The following is a 14,642-nucleotide window of genomic DNA, read 5'->3' on the forward strand; positions in this document are numbered from 1 at the left end:
TTGAAACTCTTGCACCTCTCACTTCCAATTTTTGAGATTTTTTCTCCAGTATTCATTCAAAAGAGAAAAATGGAAAATAGCACAAGGCTAGATGGCTGACCGGCAGGTAGAGCTCGAAGAAATTAGTGAAGATTCAGGAAGTCCGCCCCATGAATCTATCACTTCTCTCTAGCTCGGGTATTTACTAGAAGTGGCATTGGAAAATTAAATGGCAGCCTAATGCTACTGAAGTATGAAAAATAAAGAGTGAGAGAGGTAGGAAAAAATAACACCAAGTATCAGCTTGGCTTATAGTAAAACTCTGTCCTTAATCAGACATGATTCCACAGTTAGGGCTGCAATGAGTTGTGCACCAGCTTCACCACGCAACACGTTTTAGGACATTTATAAGTAAATCAGTTCAACATCACAGGAATAAAAACAACTGCTTTAATGTGGGTATTTAAAAATATCTGAAGTACTTTCCATCCAACTGAACAGAATGGAAATGCAACTTTCTGTATGGGATTAAAAATATTAAATAAACCCCTCAAGCTATGCTTACATACTGAAGGTAATTACTGTGACCATTATTTCTGCAATCTGATAAATACCACAGGATTATCTCAGTTGGTTAGAGCACGATGCTAATAACAAGGTTGTGGGTTTGATCCCTATATGGGCCATTCACTTATGAGATGGATTCAATCATCCTTCTGGGTCCCTTCCAACTCAGAATATTCTGTGAAATTACCTAAAAAGAAAAATTTACTGTCATACTCTGGCCTCACATACCCCCTCATTTCACATACTATTATGGCAATGTCAGTAATGGAGGAAGAAGGAAATGATCCTCAGAGAAGGTGGACAAAACCCATCTTTTCAGAACAGCAGCCTGGCTTCATTCACTGAGGAAATGAAGGTGACAGCATCAACCAAGACACTGTAGGGCCATGACAGCAATTTAAGTTGCCATCCGTAACTCAGGTCTTAGAACAGCAAAACTGTCTTGTGATGCTAACTCTGACCTACTATTAATTTAGCACCTCCAACAACACAAATCATTCAGACATAAATTAACAGCTTGTTCTGTGAAAAAGCAGGTGTAACCTTCAGTGCACGAACTGAGGGTACATGTGTTCCATAAGACCATGACAGCTGAGACTAAACAATATTAATGTAACCACTACTTAAGCAAAGACAGCCTACTGGATATGATACAGTTTAAGACACAAATATTTGTTAAGATACCACTCTACCTATAAAGTCCCACAATGAAAGACCAAGGGAAATGGTGCATCCACCTCCTTTCAAATGCAGGGCTTCCTACAGCTTTCATTTCAAGGCCAGAAATGCCCTACGTGTAACTGACTAATCTATACTTAGAAATTTGAAGTTAACTTTATTTTCTACAGGTGCAGGGCATAGGTACTTTCTTTAGCTTTAAGGCAATACATAATGCAATTATAAGTGGGGATATTCAACAATATAAAGACCATATGAATATAAACTTGGAAGTCAAATTCAAACTTTAGAGTCTTCCTGTATTGTTTTACAAATACCATAAAATATAGGGGAAAGCGAATGTCTCTACTACATGGGTGACCCTAAAAAGGGACTGCATGAAGTATGCAGCTCCAAAAAATGGTACTAGAGCACCAAAACTGTAATGAATGATTAACTTTATCAATTCTTTTTCATGGCAGCCCTGGAGTAACGATCAAATTGGGCACCAAGAAGGAATTTATCTAGGGGCATACTGGCAACAGCCATAGCTGCTTTTGTCCTCTTCCCCACTCCACTTAAGCACTAAGCATAGACAATCTGTTTAGAACAGCTGGCATGTCCCATTCACACAAGTTTGTCTCTAACTGCAAAAGGAAGGAATGCCTGAGACAGAAATATAGATGGAAAATAGCTTCATTCAGATAAGGTTAAAAGAATCTAACTTGATGTTTTCTAGAGATGACTATAAATTTTTACCAGAAAAATTCAGAGTGGTTTCCAAATAAAAATAAAAAAAACCAGACGACATTATATTTAAACCTTGATCATTAGTTTGCTCATGGCAAAATGGTAATTAAATCTCTCTTAATTAGTCTGTAATGATTCCTCTCCTAACCTCAACATTTAGAATTAATGTTTAGATGAGGAGTGAAGTGTTACTAATAAAGGTCCATGCACGATCCATCAGGAAATATATTGTACTATTTCTCTGTATCACATGACCTTGTAAAATGGTATTTTAGTTTAAATTCTAACACAAAAATATATAATTCTAATCTAGAAAATGCCCAAAATACCAGTAAGCATGAAACCAAAACAGACTACCAGGCTGATCCAACATTTAAAAAGTAGTATAAACAGAGCAAAGTACTAGTGAAAACCTACTAAGACTTTTAGAACTACTGCAGCAAAGTCATGTTATTTCACTCAAGAAATACCTTTATAGCAATAGCCCATTTAATATGCTAGTACATATTCAGTATATAATAGAAAGGATTCTAAGAATGTCACTGGGAAGAGCTTTATCACATGAGTGAGGTTCATTTCAATACCATAAGAGGTTCCCACATTTAAAAACTTTAGATTCCAATAGGTGGTTGAGGCAGACAGGAGAGGATTAGGCATTAAAATGTGGAAGGAATGGCTGAACATAGAGATTATACCATTCTCCTCAACATCATAAAATAAGATGACTAAGAGAGACCCGGATCAGCATGATGCAAAACTAGAACACATTCACCAATTCTATCCACTGTCCTGCCTTGCCAAAGACCTCTTTCCCATGACACTGCCACCATATTTCTACTTCACAAGAAACTAATCTTGACTTAAAAAAAAAAAAATCTTTCTTCCCCCTTTAAGAGTTCTTAAATACCAAAATGGAGGAAATCTACTAGAAATGTTTGTTTTGAAACATGCAAATTACATGAAGTTTCTTCACCATGAATACAAGCGATAGGATATGAAGACACTGAAAATGGTAGCGCACAGGAAAAAAAAAATCTGATTCCTTAATCCACGTGTTGACAAGGTGTTGGGCTCCATCACTCCATCAAGCAGTAGACACTTGTCTTAGATTCTTCTACTTGACTGCTTTCATCAGATTAAGCATCTGGGATTTAATTTAACAGTTTCAGCTTTATTAAGCTGTCACAAGAGCAGCCCGACTTTGATAACAGTAGCTGCTCCAATTATGGCCTGGTTTAGGGTTGACAAGTATAATGATTCATTCATGGCATATGAGAAACAATAAAAAAATGTTTTGCATTGTAGCTTTAAAAATGTGGGCACTTTTTTCATTTAATTTGTCACTTAGTTTTTGCTAAGAGGACTTTTAAATTGCAGTAAGAAGCAAATGGGGCTTTTAGTTTAAATGTAATCCCCATATTTAAATGATCTGTAATGGCACAGTGTTTGAGTGGGAACACTATTGTTTCACAGTGGGCCCTGATGGTGACATGTGACATTTGTATTCAGGTCCTGTATTATCCATGTGGCTAAAGGGCTTCCAATTTCATTTCACAGCCAGAAGCCTGCAGAAAACACCAATTAACTTGCAGATCCCACTTGCCGACAAAACAGTCTCTTCCCAGTGTCTGGCATCTGGCAGTGCTCAACCCTTATTTCCAAAGCAGAGTCTCACAGCCATCATGATCCCTGGGCTGCGGTACAAAGTCAATTTCCTCCCCTTTTTTAAGGAAATCTTTTCATTTTTCATGAGAACAAGTAACTTTTACTGAATTTTTCATGGACGAATATTAACAACTTCCTCATCTACTAAGATTATACAGTCCATTTTTTTCCTCTATACCACAAAGAAGGCTAACTGACCTTTCCTTCACATCAGAGATCTCAGCTCAACAGGCATCAGCAGGTATTTACTGTGCATTTCCATTTCCATACCCATTTTACCAATGCAATTTAATTAAAAGGCAAACCAAGGGGCTTCAGATAATTAATCCTTATGACATCCTGAACTCCTCAACCATGGTCACCATGAGTCAAACACCTTAAGATCCGCATGTGAAATTTATGTACCAAGATACCATTTAAACAGCAACATGAAGAATTCCAACTCTGCTTTACACTCTGCAAACTGGAATTCATTTATTACTGTGGCAAATTGGAAGTGATCACCAGTGCATCACTGAAATTGCATCTAAAGTCTTCTAGTTTGAGAAGTATCTGAGCAAGACTTAGACCTCTGACCTGTAACCTTTCCAATAGTATACCTCTGACATTCCATAAGTAGCATATAGCTCATCCCATTCCTTGATGTACAACAGGGGAATCTGCCGGGCAGTTATTATATTCTTACTGCCAATCTAGAGGCTTTAAAAAACAACTGCATAGTTATGTGCAAGGCTTTTTTTGTTAACATGATGCTTCTGAATTGTAAATTGCTTACGAAATTAGGGCTTAGTACTAAAAAACTGCCAGATTCATACTTAGACCTAAAGCATCTTATTTGTGGGTCTTGAGTGAAGGTTTTGGTGGTTTTATTTCTAGAGAGTTTTTTATTGTTACTTTGGGGGGGGGGGGGGAGTTTACTGTTGTTGTTTTTAAATCAGCACCTTCAAACACTCAAACCCAATCTGATTTCAACTGAAATCAGCAATTTACCACAAACTTCAACAGGAACTCTGATCAAAGCTCAGTGTGTCCTTCCAGTACCCCTGCCAATACCCAATGCTAGGAAGGAAGCATCACCTAAATTCTAATGAAAGGCTCCAATGACCCAGTCAAGGAGCAAAGGTGGTTATTTAAGTATGCTTAAAAGTCTGTGCCAAGATGGAACTGACAAAGTGGCCATATGCCTAGCACTTGGCAGACAGCATACCAAGGCAAGCAAGAGAGCCTTTATTAAGCAGAGTCTATATTTACTTACTTTCTATGCCCTAAAATTCTCCCTAACTACATTAAATTGCTACCTACCTGTGACATAAATGAGAGCATAGCTAAAAGATTTTTTTTAGAAGACATACATATATGCCTCTCCCAGATTACTCTGAACAGGTAATACAGAATGTTAAATACACAGAGGCCTGTGTCTCACTTCCCTCCCTTGATATTTTGGTTCTCTGACATGCTAGAAGATAACAAGCCAGTATTACTTTGTAACATAATGATAGCATGACTCCTTTAAACTCAGTGTCTGAATTACTTCGACTAACACAGATCATATGCTGCCAGGGCCATCCTGCTTTTTCCCTCTGCAGTCTGCTATTTTAACTCTGGTCTCCCTTAAAATCTACTTGAACCTTTTGTACATTCACTTCTTCTTTTGAGACACAAGTTTCACATGGAAAAAGCGATGTTTAATGTGAAAACAGTGAAACTCAAGCAAAGTAAAATCCTAGCAAAAACACTGCAGAAACTTGCAGCCTTCACATCATGCATGTAGAAGTGACTCTGGAGAGATTCACCCAATTAACAGCATTTTGGAGGGAACTTGCTAAGCAGCTGTGGAAGGAACCAAGGAATGCTATCAGTGGGGAGAAGAAATAGAGAGTTTAGAAACATAAACACTATCTGGAGATGGAAGAACCAAGTCCTACCCTTCGACTACTGCCCACCTGATGTGATTGAAATGTATTTGCAACTGAAAGAATGCTACATGATGAACAGATTTTGATACTGAGTCAGAGCAGTTGAGGACTGAAACAATGCGGTCTGCCTCAGACTGCAAATACAGCAGCTCAGGTAGTGGTGAGGCTGCTTTTTGGGAGTGACATCTAGAATTCTGATAATAGAGGTAAACTAAATTCAGTTAATCCAGAAGTATTTGTTATTTGATGCTATAGGCAGACAGATTCCACCTCCTCTACGTTCAGACAGGTGCTATCAAGAAAATGATGTTAATACAAAACTGATGAAACAAGAGGAGCCGCTACAAAAATGTAACAAAACCTTTTTTTGTTTATTGACAGCATGTGGCAAGACTGCTACAGGTAACAGATGGAGAACGCATTTCTGCTTCTCCCACCACCTACCAGCTCAACCCACATAAGCAATGAAGCATGAGACCCTCCAATTTTCAGTATGGTGGGATACAATTCTGTCGTATGTATGTCCAGCTAGGCATGTGCCTTGCTGGCAAACACTGTTATTCCCCAACAAGACAAAGGATCATAAAAATGGCATACTGAAATGGTTGTTACAGTTGTAGTTGCTTCCAGACTCTGACAGAGCTTTGTCTTCTATGGTATTAAGGATTTTCACCACAGAAGTCTGTAATCTCAACTACATAGCTAACAGTTTACTAGCCTAGTGCTTAATTTAGAGTGAACATAGTTTTTGCTATACAGGTTATATCCAGTCTTATCCCATCAGTTAATAGATTCAATTATGATCATCTCTGACCTCTAAGAGTGCAAAAGTTAAGTTTTGCATTTCACTCTTCTTTTCTAAATGAAGCATGTTACCCTTACTTGGATTTGATTTCATTTAGCTTGATTTTGGACCCTTAAATTACTTTAAGAGCATTATGATATTTGCTCCATTCTTTGCATTACTTGCATAATGTCTTATAGGACATCATCCTAACTTTTCCTTGTTATTAAATAGTTATTTATATGTTTTCTGCCACATAAATCAGGCACAGCCATAAGGACCAGAGCACATCAAAATAGACTTCTTTAAGTGTAGACTTGAAATGACTTTCCAGAATGAGAACACAGGTTTCTACTCCAAGTTCCATGAATCACAAGGCAATTTCATTTAGGCCATGTGTGTCTTCAGCTTGCTTTAGGAAAGCCTCCAAGACCGCTGTAAGTAAGGTTTGGAATGCTAAGACAGACATGTTAATCCCTTCCCTCATAAACTCAGTGAATTACCTTTTAGAGAAACAAATTAGATTTACCACTGTATTTTAAATAATTCAGGTTGTTTTTTATCTTCCACACTCTTGGATATCTATTAGTTAGTAGCTTGCTACAGTACCTTATACCTAGGAAAGTAATGCTTGTGATTACTTTATATCTTTTCTCTCACCTCTCCATCTGTAAATACTGCTGACATTCACATTCAAGTTGTATTGATTTTCTCTTCAGATAACACCCTGTTATCAATGCAGGCTGAGGCTGGGAGGGATTTAGAGCAGCTCTGCCCAGAAGGACTTGGGGATGCTGGTGGGTGAGAGGCTGGACATGACCCAGCCATGGGCACTCACAGCCCAGAGAGCCAAACGTGTCCTGGGCTGCATCCAAAGCAGCGCGGCCAGCAGGGCCAGGGAGGGGATTCTGCCCCTCTGCTCTGCTCTGCTGAGACCCCACCTGCAGTGCTGCATCCAGCTCTGGGGTCCCAGCACAGGAAGGACATGGACCCACTGGAGGAGGTCCAGAGAAGGGCCACAGAGATGATCAGAGGGATGGAGCACCAGCCATACAAGAAAGGCTGAGAGAATTCAGGTTACTCAGCCTGAAGAAGAGAAGGCTCTGGGGAGACCTTAGAGCACCTTCCAGTACCTAAAGGGGACCTACAAAAAGGCTGAAGAGGGACTGCTTACAAGGCGTGTAGTAATCAGACAAAGGGGAATGGCTTTACACTGAAAGGAAGAAGGTTTAGATTAGATATTAGGAAAAAAATTCTTGACTGTGAGGGTGCTGAGGCACTGGAACCACCTGCCCAGAGAAGCTGTGGATGCCCCATCCCTGGAAGTGTTTCAAGGCCAGGCTCAATGAAGCTCTGAGCAACCTGGTCTAGTGAAAATTGTCCCTGCCCATGTCAGGGGAGTTGGCAATATATGATCTCTAAGGTCCTTTCCAACCCAAAACATTTTATGATTCTATGATGAAATTCTTACAGATTTTGACAATTTCTGAAGTAGTAGTTCAAAACTGTATTAGTGTGTTCCTAAACACTTTACAGCAAGTGCCCTCAGACCTCACCAGTTCAAACATTCCTTTCCCATTTCAGCCTCTGTTATTCTCTTAATCGCACAACTAAGTCATGTATCAGGCAACCTTTCCTGTAAAGCAACATTAATTGTTAGTCCTCTGTTATTTCATCTCCTTTCTTGCTCGGTAATTGACTTCTATAATTGTGAATCAGTTTTTTCTTTAACCTTTCCAACTTAGCACTAGAGACATATATTTCGCCTCAGCTGTGCAGCTACATTTCCACTTTCTGCTTTATTCTTTTTAGATCCTCTGATACTTACAAACTATTGGAATTGTACTTCTTTAACACCATGTTCCCTCTTCTTTAACTGCAACTGTCTCATTCTGCAGATCAGAAATTCAATTTCACCCAAACTTAACTGAACAAAGAAAACTGCAGAAAACTCTACTCTGCTTTGCCTACAACCACAATAAAAGTTTTTCTCAACTCCAAATATGTAATTGTTTCTTTATTACACATATGAACACCTAAATGAGTCTGTGAATTTACCCAGTTCATCCCAGAGCTGCCTATACTTGTCAGTCATTGTAGTTCCTTGTTGTCTCCAAAGCGACAGACGAGGGTCAGCCATGAACTGTTCTGTTATCAACGTCAACATGCGAGCTCCATTTGAATCTCTCATTTTTAGCATCTCTCGCACCTAGGAAACGAGTCTTTTAATACAAACTTGAAGAAAGCAAAGAAATCGCAGTACAGACAATATGCTGCAGTGTTAAATATTCCACTTCTGTGAAGCTAGAAATGCAATTTATATGTGTGATGGGAAATTTTTAAGTAGTAAAAACAGTCTGCCTTCCCAATTTTTTTAACAAAATTTTGGTTTCAGTATTCAATTACAATTCTTCAGAGAATTTTACCACAAGCAATCCACAGGTGTATTATACAAACTGCTGTAACGTTTTCCAACATTTTGGGGGTGTGAAGGAAGAAGAGAACAGCAAAGCTGTAGATGCTTGAAATGTTACTTCATATCCTTACACTGATCAAGACACATCAGATTGTAGTCCACTTCTGTACAACTCATTATCAAGTTGCCATTGCGTTCCCAAGGCTTTGTGTTATTTTATAACAGTAGAACCTAGAACTTTGAGTAAGATGCATACAAGTAGACTGGCGTGGAGAACAGGGGAGAGAAAAAAGGTTCAGAGTACTCAACACACCTTTGCAAAAAGCAAATTGAGCTGCTTCCCTGATCCATGGTATCCACCCTGGGAAAGGAAGAGTTTAACCTGTTCTTGGACTTGTTCCTCATCCAAATGCCAGCAATTTTCATCATCTATGCTAGCACCTGCTGTTGGGTCAGGAGCACCTGCAAACAGCAAGAAAAGAAATCATTATGTTCTATATGAAGAAGAGAGGTTCTTGAGTCCAGGGGAGAGGACTACTGCAGAGGTTTTTGGATTTGTGTCTTCTCCTGTTTTGGATGCCTTGTTTTTAATCTAAACAGTCTCTAAAATATACTTAAATTTCTCCTCAGTAGTCTTAAGCACTTAGAAATTATAGCCTATGAAAAGGTATTCAAATACATAATATTCTCTTCTCTAACAAAACTTTAAAGGTGAGGGGTTTTTTTCTTCCCATCTCAGAAGCTACACTAGAATAATTTTACAAGGAAAATTAAGACTTTAAATAATATTCTACAACTGTGATGTTAAAACCACTCTCCCCAAAACACCTGTGTAATTCCTGTACCTTCAGCAATCTTGCTCAGGTTTAAGTGACTGCTAGTGAGCGCTGCTATTGATGAACATGAGGAGAATCATCACCTTGGTGCCTCTGAGCTGTGATGGCTCTGCAAAGCTAAACAAAGAGTAAAAAAAATCCCCAAACAAATCCAAAGTCTTAAAGCACTAAAGGCATTTCCATCATACATAAGAGCTACAGATATTTAAGACCATGCTGCTTTCAAAGGAAGCATTTTTACATAGGCAATGTCACCTGCACAGAGTCAGTTTAGAGCAACTCTACTTGAACTAGCCTAGTGCCAGCTGAAATGACTAGATTCACATCTGGCAGTGCTCTGGCCACAGACTGCCATACCTCAGCTTTTGCAGATCAGACCAGTGACTTTCTCTCCCTCTCTTAAAGGATGACAAAATTAACTAAAATAAGTTCTTGCACCATCTAGTAAACTGTATTTTTCTGAAGACCACTGCACCTCCACTGGGCATTTTCTAAAAGGTCTTGAAACTGAAAAGGCTAAAAAGTACTTAACTAGAGACTCTGCTCAAGGTAGGGCATCACCATACCAGATGATGGTATTTTAAGCATGGCTGAGACTCAAGTCGACTTAACATTTTTATTTTGGACTTATCACAACTGCATAATCTCTATCTCTTATGTTTTGCAAAACCGAAGATGTTATAAATTGAACCACATTATCCAATCTCTCTCCTTGAAACCTGTGTCCATGTTACCTCTGCAGAAAAAGAAATACTGCCAGAGAAGGAAAATTACATAAATTTCTAAAAAGCTGGGGTTTTTTACAGAAATCCTGAAAACTTGAAAAACCAAAATAGCTACACTTCTACAATGTATAAGAAAAAACTCCATTGATTTTATTGATTCAAGCCTGTTTCACAATTGCAGCTCTGTGATGGAGGTGAAGCTTTCAAGTGGTCACTGGAAATGCTGTACTCATTATTCAATGAAAATACAAACCGAAGATTTAGAGGGTCAGAGGGATGCCTTAAACACAAATTGCTGAGACAGTAAACAAAAAGATGTTCCAGCTCAGCAACTTCCTAAACTGCCTCCAATTTCAGAGCCTAAAGCTGGGAACACTGCACTGCGGTATACATACACACATACATATTTAATTAATAAGAAATTGTGTCTTTGCAGGTGTGAATGAACTCTCCCACCACCTTACACAGGAACCACAAGAGTGTCTCAGAAGACAGGAATCAAGCCCAAGACAGCATAAAAACCAAGGAATGAAAAACCTGCTCTTCTGCAAATGCTTCCATCTTTAATGTATTAGTTTAAAAGGGCTTTCAATTCTGCCAGATACATGAAACACATACTGGGTAAGTCTTTGGTTGCAAAGAACAAGATAAAAAGGAAAATCAAGCCACAAGAATAAGCAGTGCAGCTGTTGCACAGACCCAGGTTTGCAGTATTACCTTGCAAATAGTTTAAATATTTCATTGCTCTAAAACACAAAAAGGGTGAAGAGGAACTATATAAAAGCAACAGTACACAAAATACACTTATATTTGTTCCTTACTTCAATGGAGATTTATCTTTAAATAATCTTGGTACGGTTCCTTTCAAATTGAATTAAAAATAGCCCAGTATTCCTCAGCTAAGCTTCCCTACTTAGGGGGTGAAAGGAAAATTCCTTCTGTAACTGTTTATATTTTATCAAAAGCTCACCTGTCATTTTGTTTTACAAGGTTAGAAAAGCCATACAGCTACCACAGATTCTTTAACAACAGGGTTCCTTTACAAAAGTAAGTGTGCCTGCTACCCAGGGTCACCAACATTGCCCCCACCAAGGCTACTTCTGCCACTACAATCCCAAATATATCTTATCCCGGAGCTCAGTATCACTATACTCACACTAGTGTTACTTGCAAGCTGTTAGGCCAGAAGACTGTAAAAGCTGAAGATGCCAAGCCAAGGGTCTGAACTCTACAATGCTCTTCAGCATAGTATACAGATACATTGAATGATTTTTTTCTTACAAGATCTTATATAGGCTACATTCATTATGATTAAAATTTTTAATTCTAAAGAAATTCCAGCATACATATAACCAGCACCAGCTACAGCTGCAATTCACTCATCTTTCAACACTGCTGGCAGTCTTCAGCAATAGCAATGGACTAACAAGGCATGGGGGACACTGTGTCTGATCAGGCCCAAGTCCAGCCACCTTCCCACCAAGGCAGCAGCCAGGCATTCTTGTGATGCTGCTGGGAAAGCCTCAGATTCTGCTGCCCATCATTCTTGTTTTGGGCTCAAGACAAGACCACCTTCCATGTCTCTCAACTAGGCACTTTTAAAGTTGACTACGTGCATGTACGGTCAGGTGATTATCTAGCCTGTTTCCTCTCCCACTCAAACAGATCATGGATGGAATTTCTACCCTGCCACTTCTCTTCTGAAAACACATGACTGGGTGAACAAGTAAGGAACTATCTGAACAAGCAAGAGGAGGAAGATGCCATGGGGGCTATGAGAAGCTGTCAGGATGGCTCAGGCTCAACACTGAACAGGCAGAACCAAAGGTTCAATCCAAAGGTAGTAGCTTCGCTCAGGGTGCGGCACAGCACTGCAAGGCTTTCACAGTGGGACAGTTTGGATGCAGAGAGGAACATGGGCAGCCCTGAATTTAAACTTTGCAGGGCAGTTTGGTACCAAGGCTAAATAAGTGTTAATTATGTGCTTTAGAGAGATGTCATGAGGATAAATGAGTTCACATTTGAACTATGAAAGTGAAAAGTACTGTATAATTATACTAATATTTAAACCTGTAATTAAACTGTGTCAGTTTATAGACACTAAACTAACATATTAATCTCCTTCTCTCCAACCCATGGCTTTTTAAATTTCTGTCATGACTTTGAGATATGCTTTTCATCATGTACATACAGTTAAATACAATAAATAAAGTATTTATAACCAGTATATAGATACAGCCATATATACTTACTCATGCTCCTTTACCATGATTACTAAATTTCAATCTTAGCAATCAAAGCAGGAACATTGTGCACAACTGTTTGTGACACTGAACACCCAAATAATATTTGAAAGCAGGGTAGCAGCCTTTTATATTTAGGGTCATAGCAGGTTGCATATTGAATATAATCAACTCCCAAGTTCTAAGAAGCAGAAGCATTTAAAAAAATTAACACTTTGTTCACTTACACAGCAATTCAAAAGCAACTACTTTCACAATGAGCAACTCTTGGTGCTGTACACGGAGAACTTAACCTCACAAAATAGAAACGAGCAAGGAGCACTGACTAAAAATGGACTAAGAAGTTCTTATATTGCCAACTACTCAGGTGCAGATCAACAGGGAGATTTGGATAAAACAAGGCAAACTGCTTCCCTGATCCTTATTTCTGAAGTATCACAAGAGTTGACTTCAAATAAAACCATGCCAAATTATTCACTTGTAGCCATCCACACTGATTTTTTTTTTTAACTTTTTAATAAAAATGTCATTAATTTAAGTATACAAATGAACTCTGGATCGGTTACATTTTATTAAATGTCATCCCATGGCAGCATTAAGGAGAAGATATGGACAAATTATTACAAATAAAAAGCAAGACTGAGTACTATGTGAAGAGCAAATTAAAGAAAACCAGCTAGAAACCAATACTGCTGTATGCTGATTCGCAACAGAAAAGTGATTGATTTTATAAACTTAGTATGCTCAGAATTATTCTAAAATTAAATATAATTAAAACCAAAGATCATTAAAATAATGATTCAAAACCAATATTATGCCTTTGATTCCCCAAATGATTCCAAGTTTAGATATAAGTCACTTAACTTCAGGACTCTTGGGTGAACTGTAACACCTGTTCAGCAGCTCACAGCGTCAAAGGAAAACAGCAACTGCTATGAAGCTGTCAGTGATAACAACACAAAATGTGAAGACAGGACAGGCTATGCTTAAGTTGTTGAGGAAAGTTAATAAAATCCTAACAAGGTTTTTAACTTCAAAGAATTCTGTGGTCCCTCTGTACCTACAGCAGAATGTGCTAAATTATTTACTGACAATATCTGACCTCTCCTGCTAAAACCCACATCTCACAAACATCGTACATTTCAAAAAGTAAGTTTCAAAATTTATTTGTGCATGGCAGATAAAAGAACTTTATCAGTATAGATAAGCATACTTTATTTTAATTAGTTTTTATTTTCCATGTCTTTTAACAAAATCTCACTATATTTATGTTTTGTGTATCTGAAAAAACCTTTCCTAAGAATATGAGTTTCATATATGATTTTTTCACATTACTTTGCAGCTACCAGTCTTTTCTTTTTTCTTTTTTTTTTACATTTTACTACTTATTTACTTTTACATGGGTTTCTTAAACTTCTCTAGTTTTGGCTACTCTTACTTCCTTCCCAGACGTGGTTCACCAAACAATTCTCATACTAAGCACTGAAGCACTTCATTTTCACTCTTCTTGAAGGGAAATTCACCTGCTATCTCTGACATTCTTCTTTTGCAACTAGACTCTCCACCAATTTTGCAGTTTAGGCAGGGCCATGTGAAAGATTCCCTAATTTTAAAAAGAATTTATCTTTTTTAACATTACACATTCCCCTTACTGGCAGATCACCAATACACTGTATTCAGGTCTACAGCCCTACCCTGCAATTTCCCACTAAAACCCCTGTCATTTAGGTTAAATACATTACGTACATCTAAACACATATTAACATGCACCTCCAGGTTGCCCTTTTGAACTTAATAGTTATAGGAACAACATTAGATATTCTGAAATTTTCTTTGAAAGCTTTTTTTTATAGAAGTTTCCTTCTTGAATGCCTCCTCCAGCACTACTAATATACATTACAAATAAACGTTTATTGAGGATGTACCCATATTTGCCTGGACAAATGCAGAAAAAAGTAGAGAAACAAGGTGCCTCTCCTTCTCAGAAGATGAATGTGCTTCAGCTGCTTTCTCCCAGATCCTCCCTCTTAAATTTGAGTTCATCTGTATGTGGGTCTGTAGCGGCAAGTGACTTTTACTGCAAGTTGGAGAATCAGAGAATGGC

The 14,642-nt window shown here is 38.2% G+C and overlaps 1 protein-coding gene across 2 annotated transcripts in view; it reads right to left on the bottom strand.

The window, feature by feature from the left end:
• Nucleotides 1-14,642, bottom strand: part of ZSWIM6 (zinc finger SWIM-type containing 6) — a 111,767-nt gene that overhangs the window by 32,412 nt on the left and 64,713 nt on the right. Inside the window, exons 3-4 of one of the 2 annotated variants that reach the window (XM_042028283.1) lie at nucleotides 9,048-9,196; nucleotides 8,377-8,527 (exon numbers count right to left, since the gene is read on the bottom strand). The exons of the other annotated variant lie outside the window; for it this stretch is intronic. Of the exons in view, the coding sequence (XP_041884217.1) occupies nucleotides 8,377-8,527; nucleotides 9,048-9,196 (300 nt within the window). The remainder of the gene's footprint in view (nucleotides 1-8,376; nucleotides 8,528-9,047; nucleotides 9,197-14,642) is intronic. 2 annotated transcript variants of the gene reach the window in all.

Source organism: Corvus kubaryi, unplaced genomic scaffold (assembly GCF_017639235.1).
Source record: "Corvus kubaryi isolate FWS band 111438036 unplaced genomic scaffold, C.kubaryi_AGA036_p1.0 37308, whole genome shotgun sequence".
Taxonomy (NCBI): domain Eukaryota; kingdom Metazoa; phylum Chordata; class Aves; order Passeriformes; family Corvidae; genus Corvus; species Corvus kubaryi.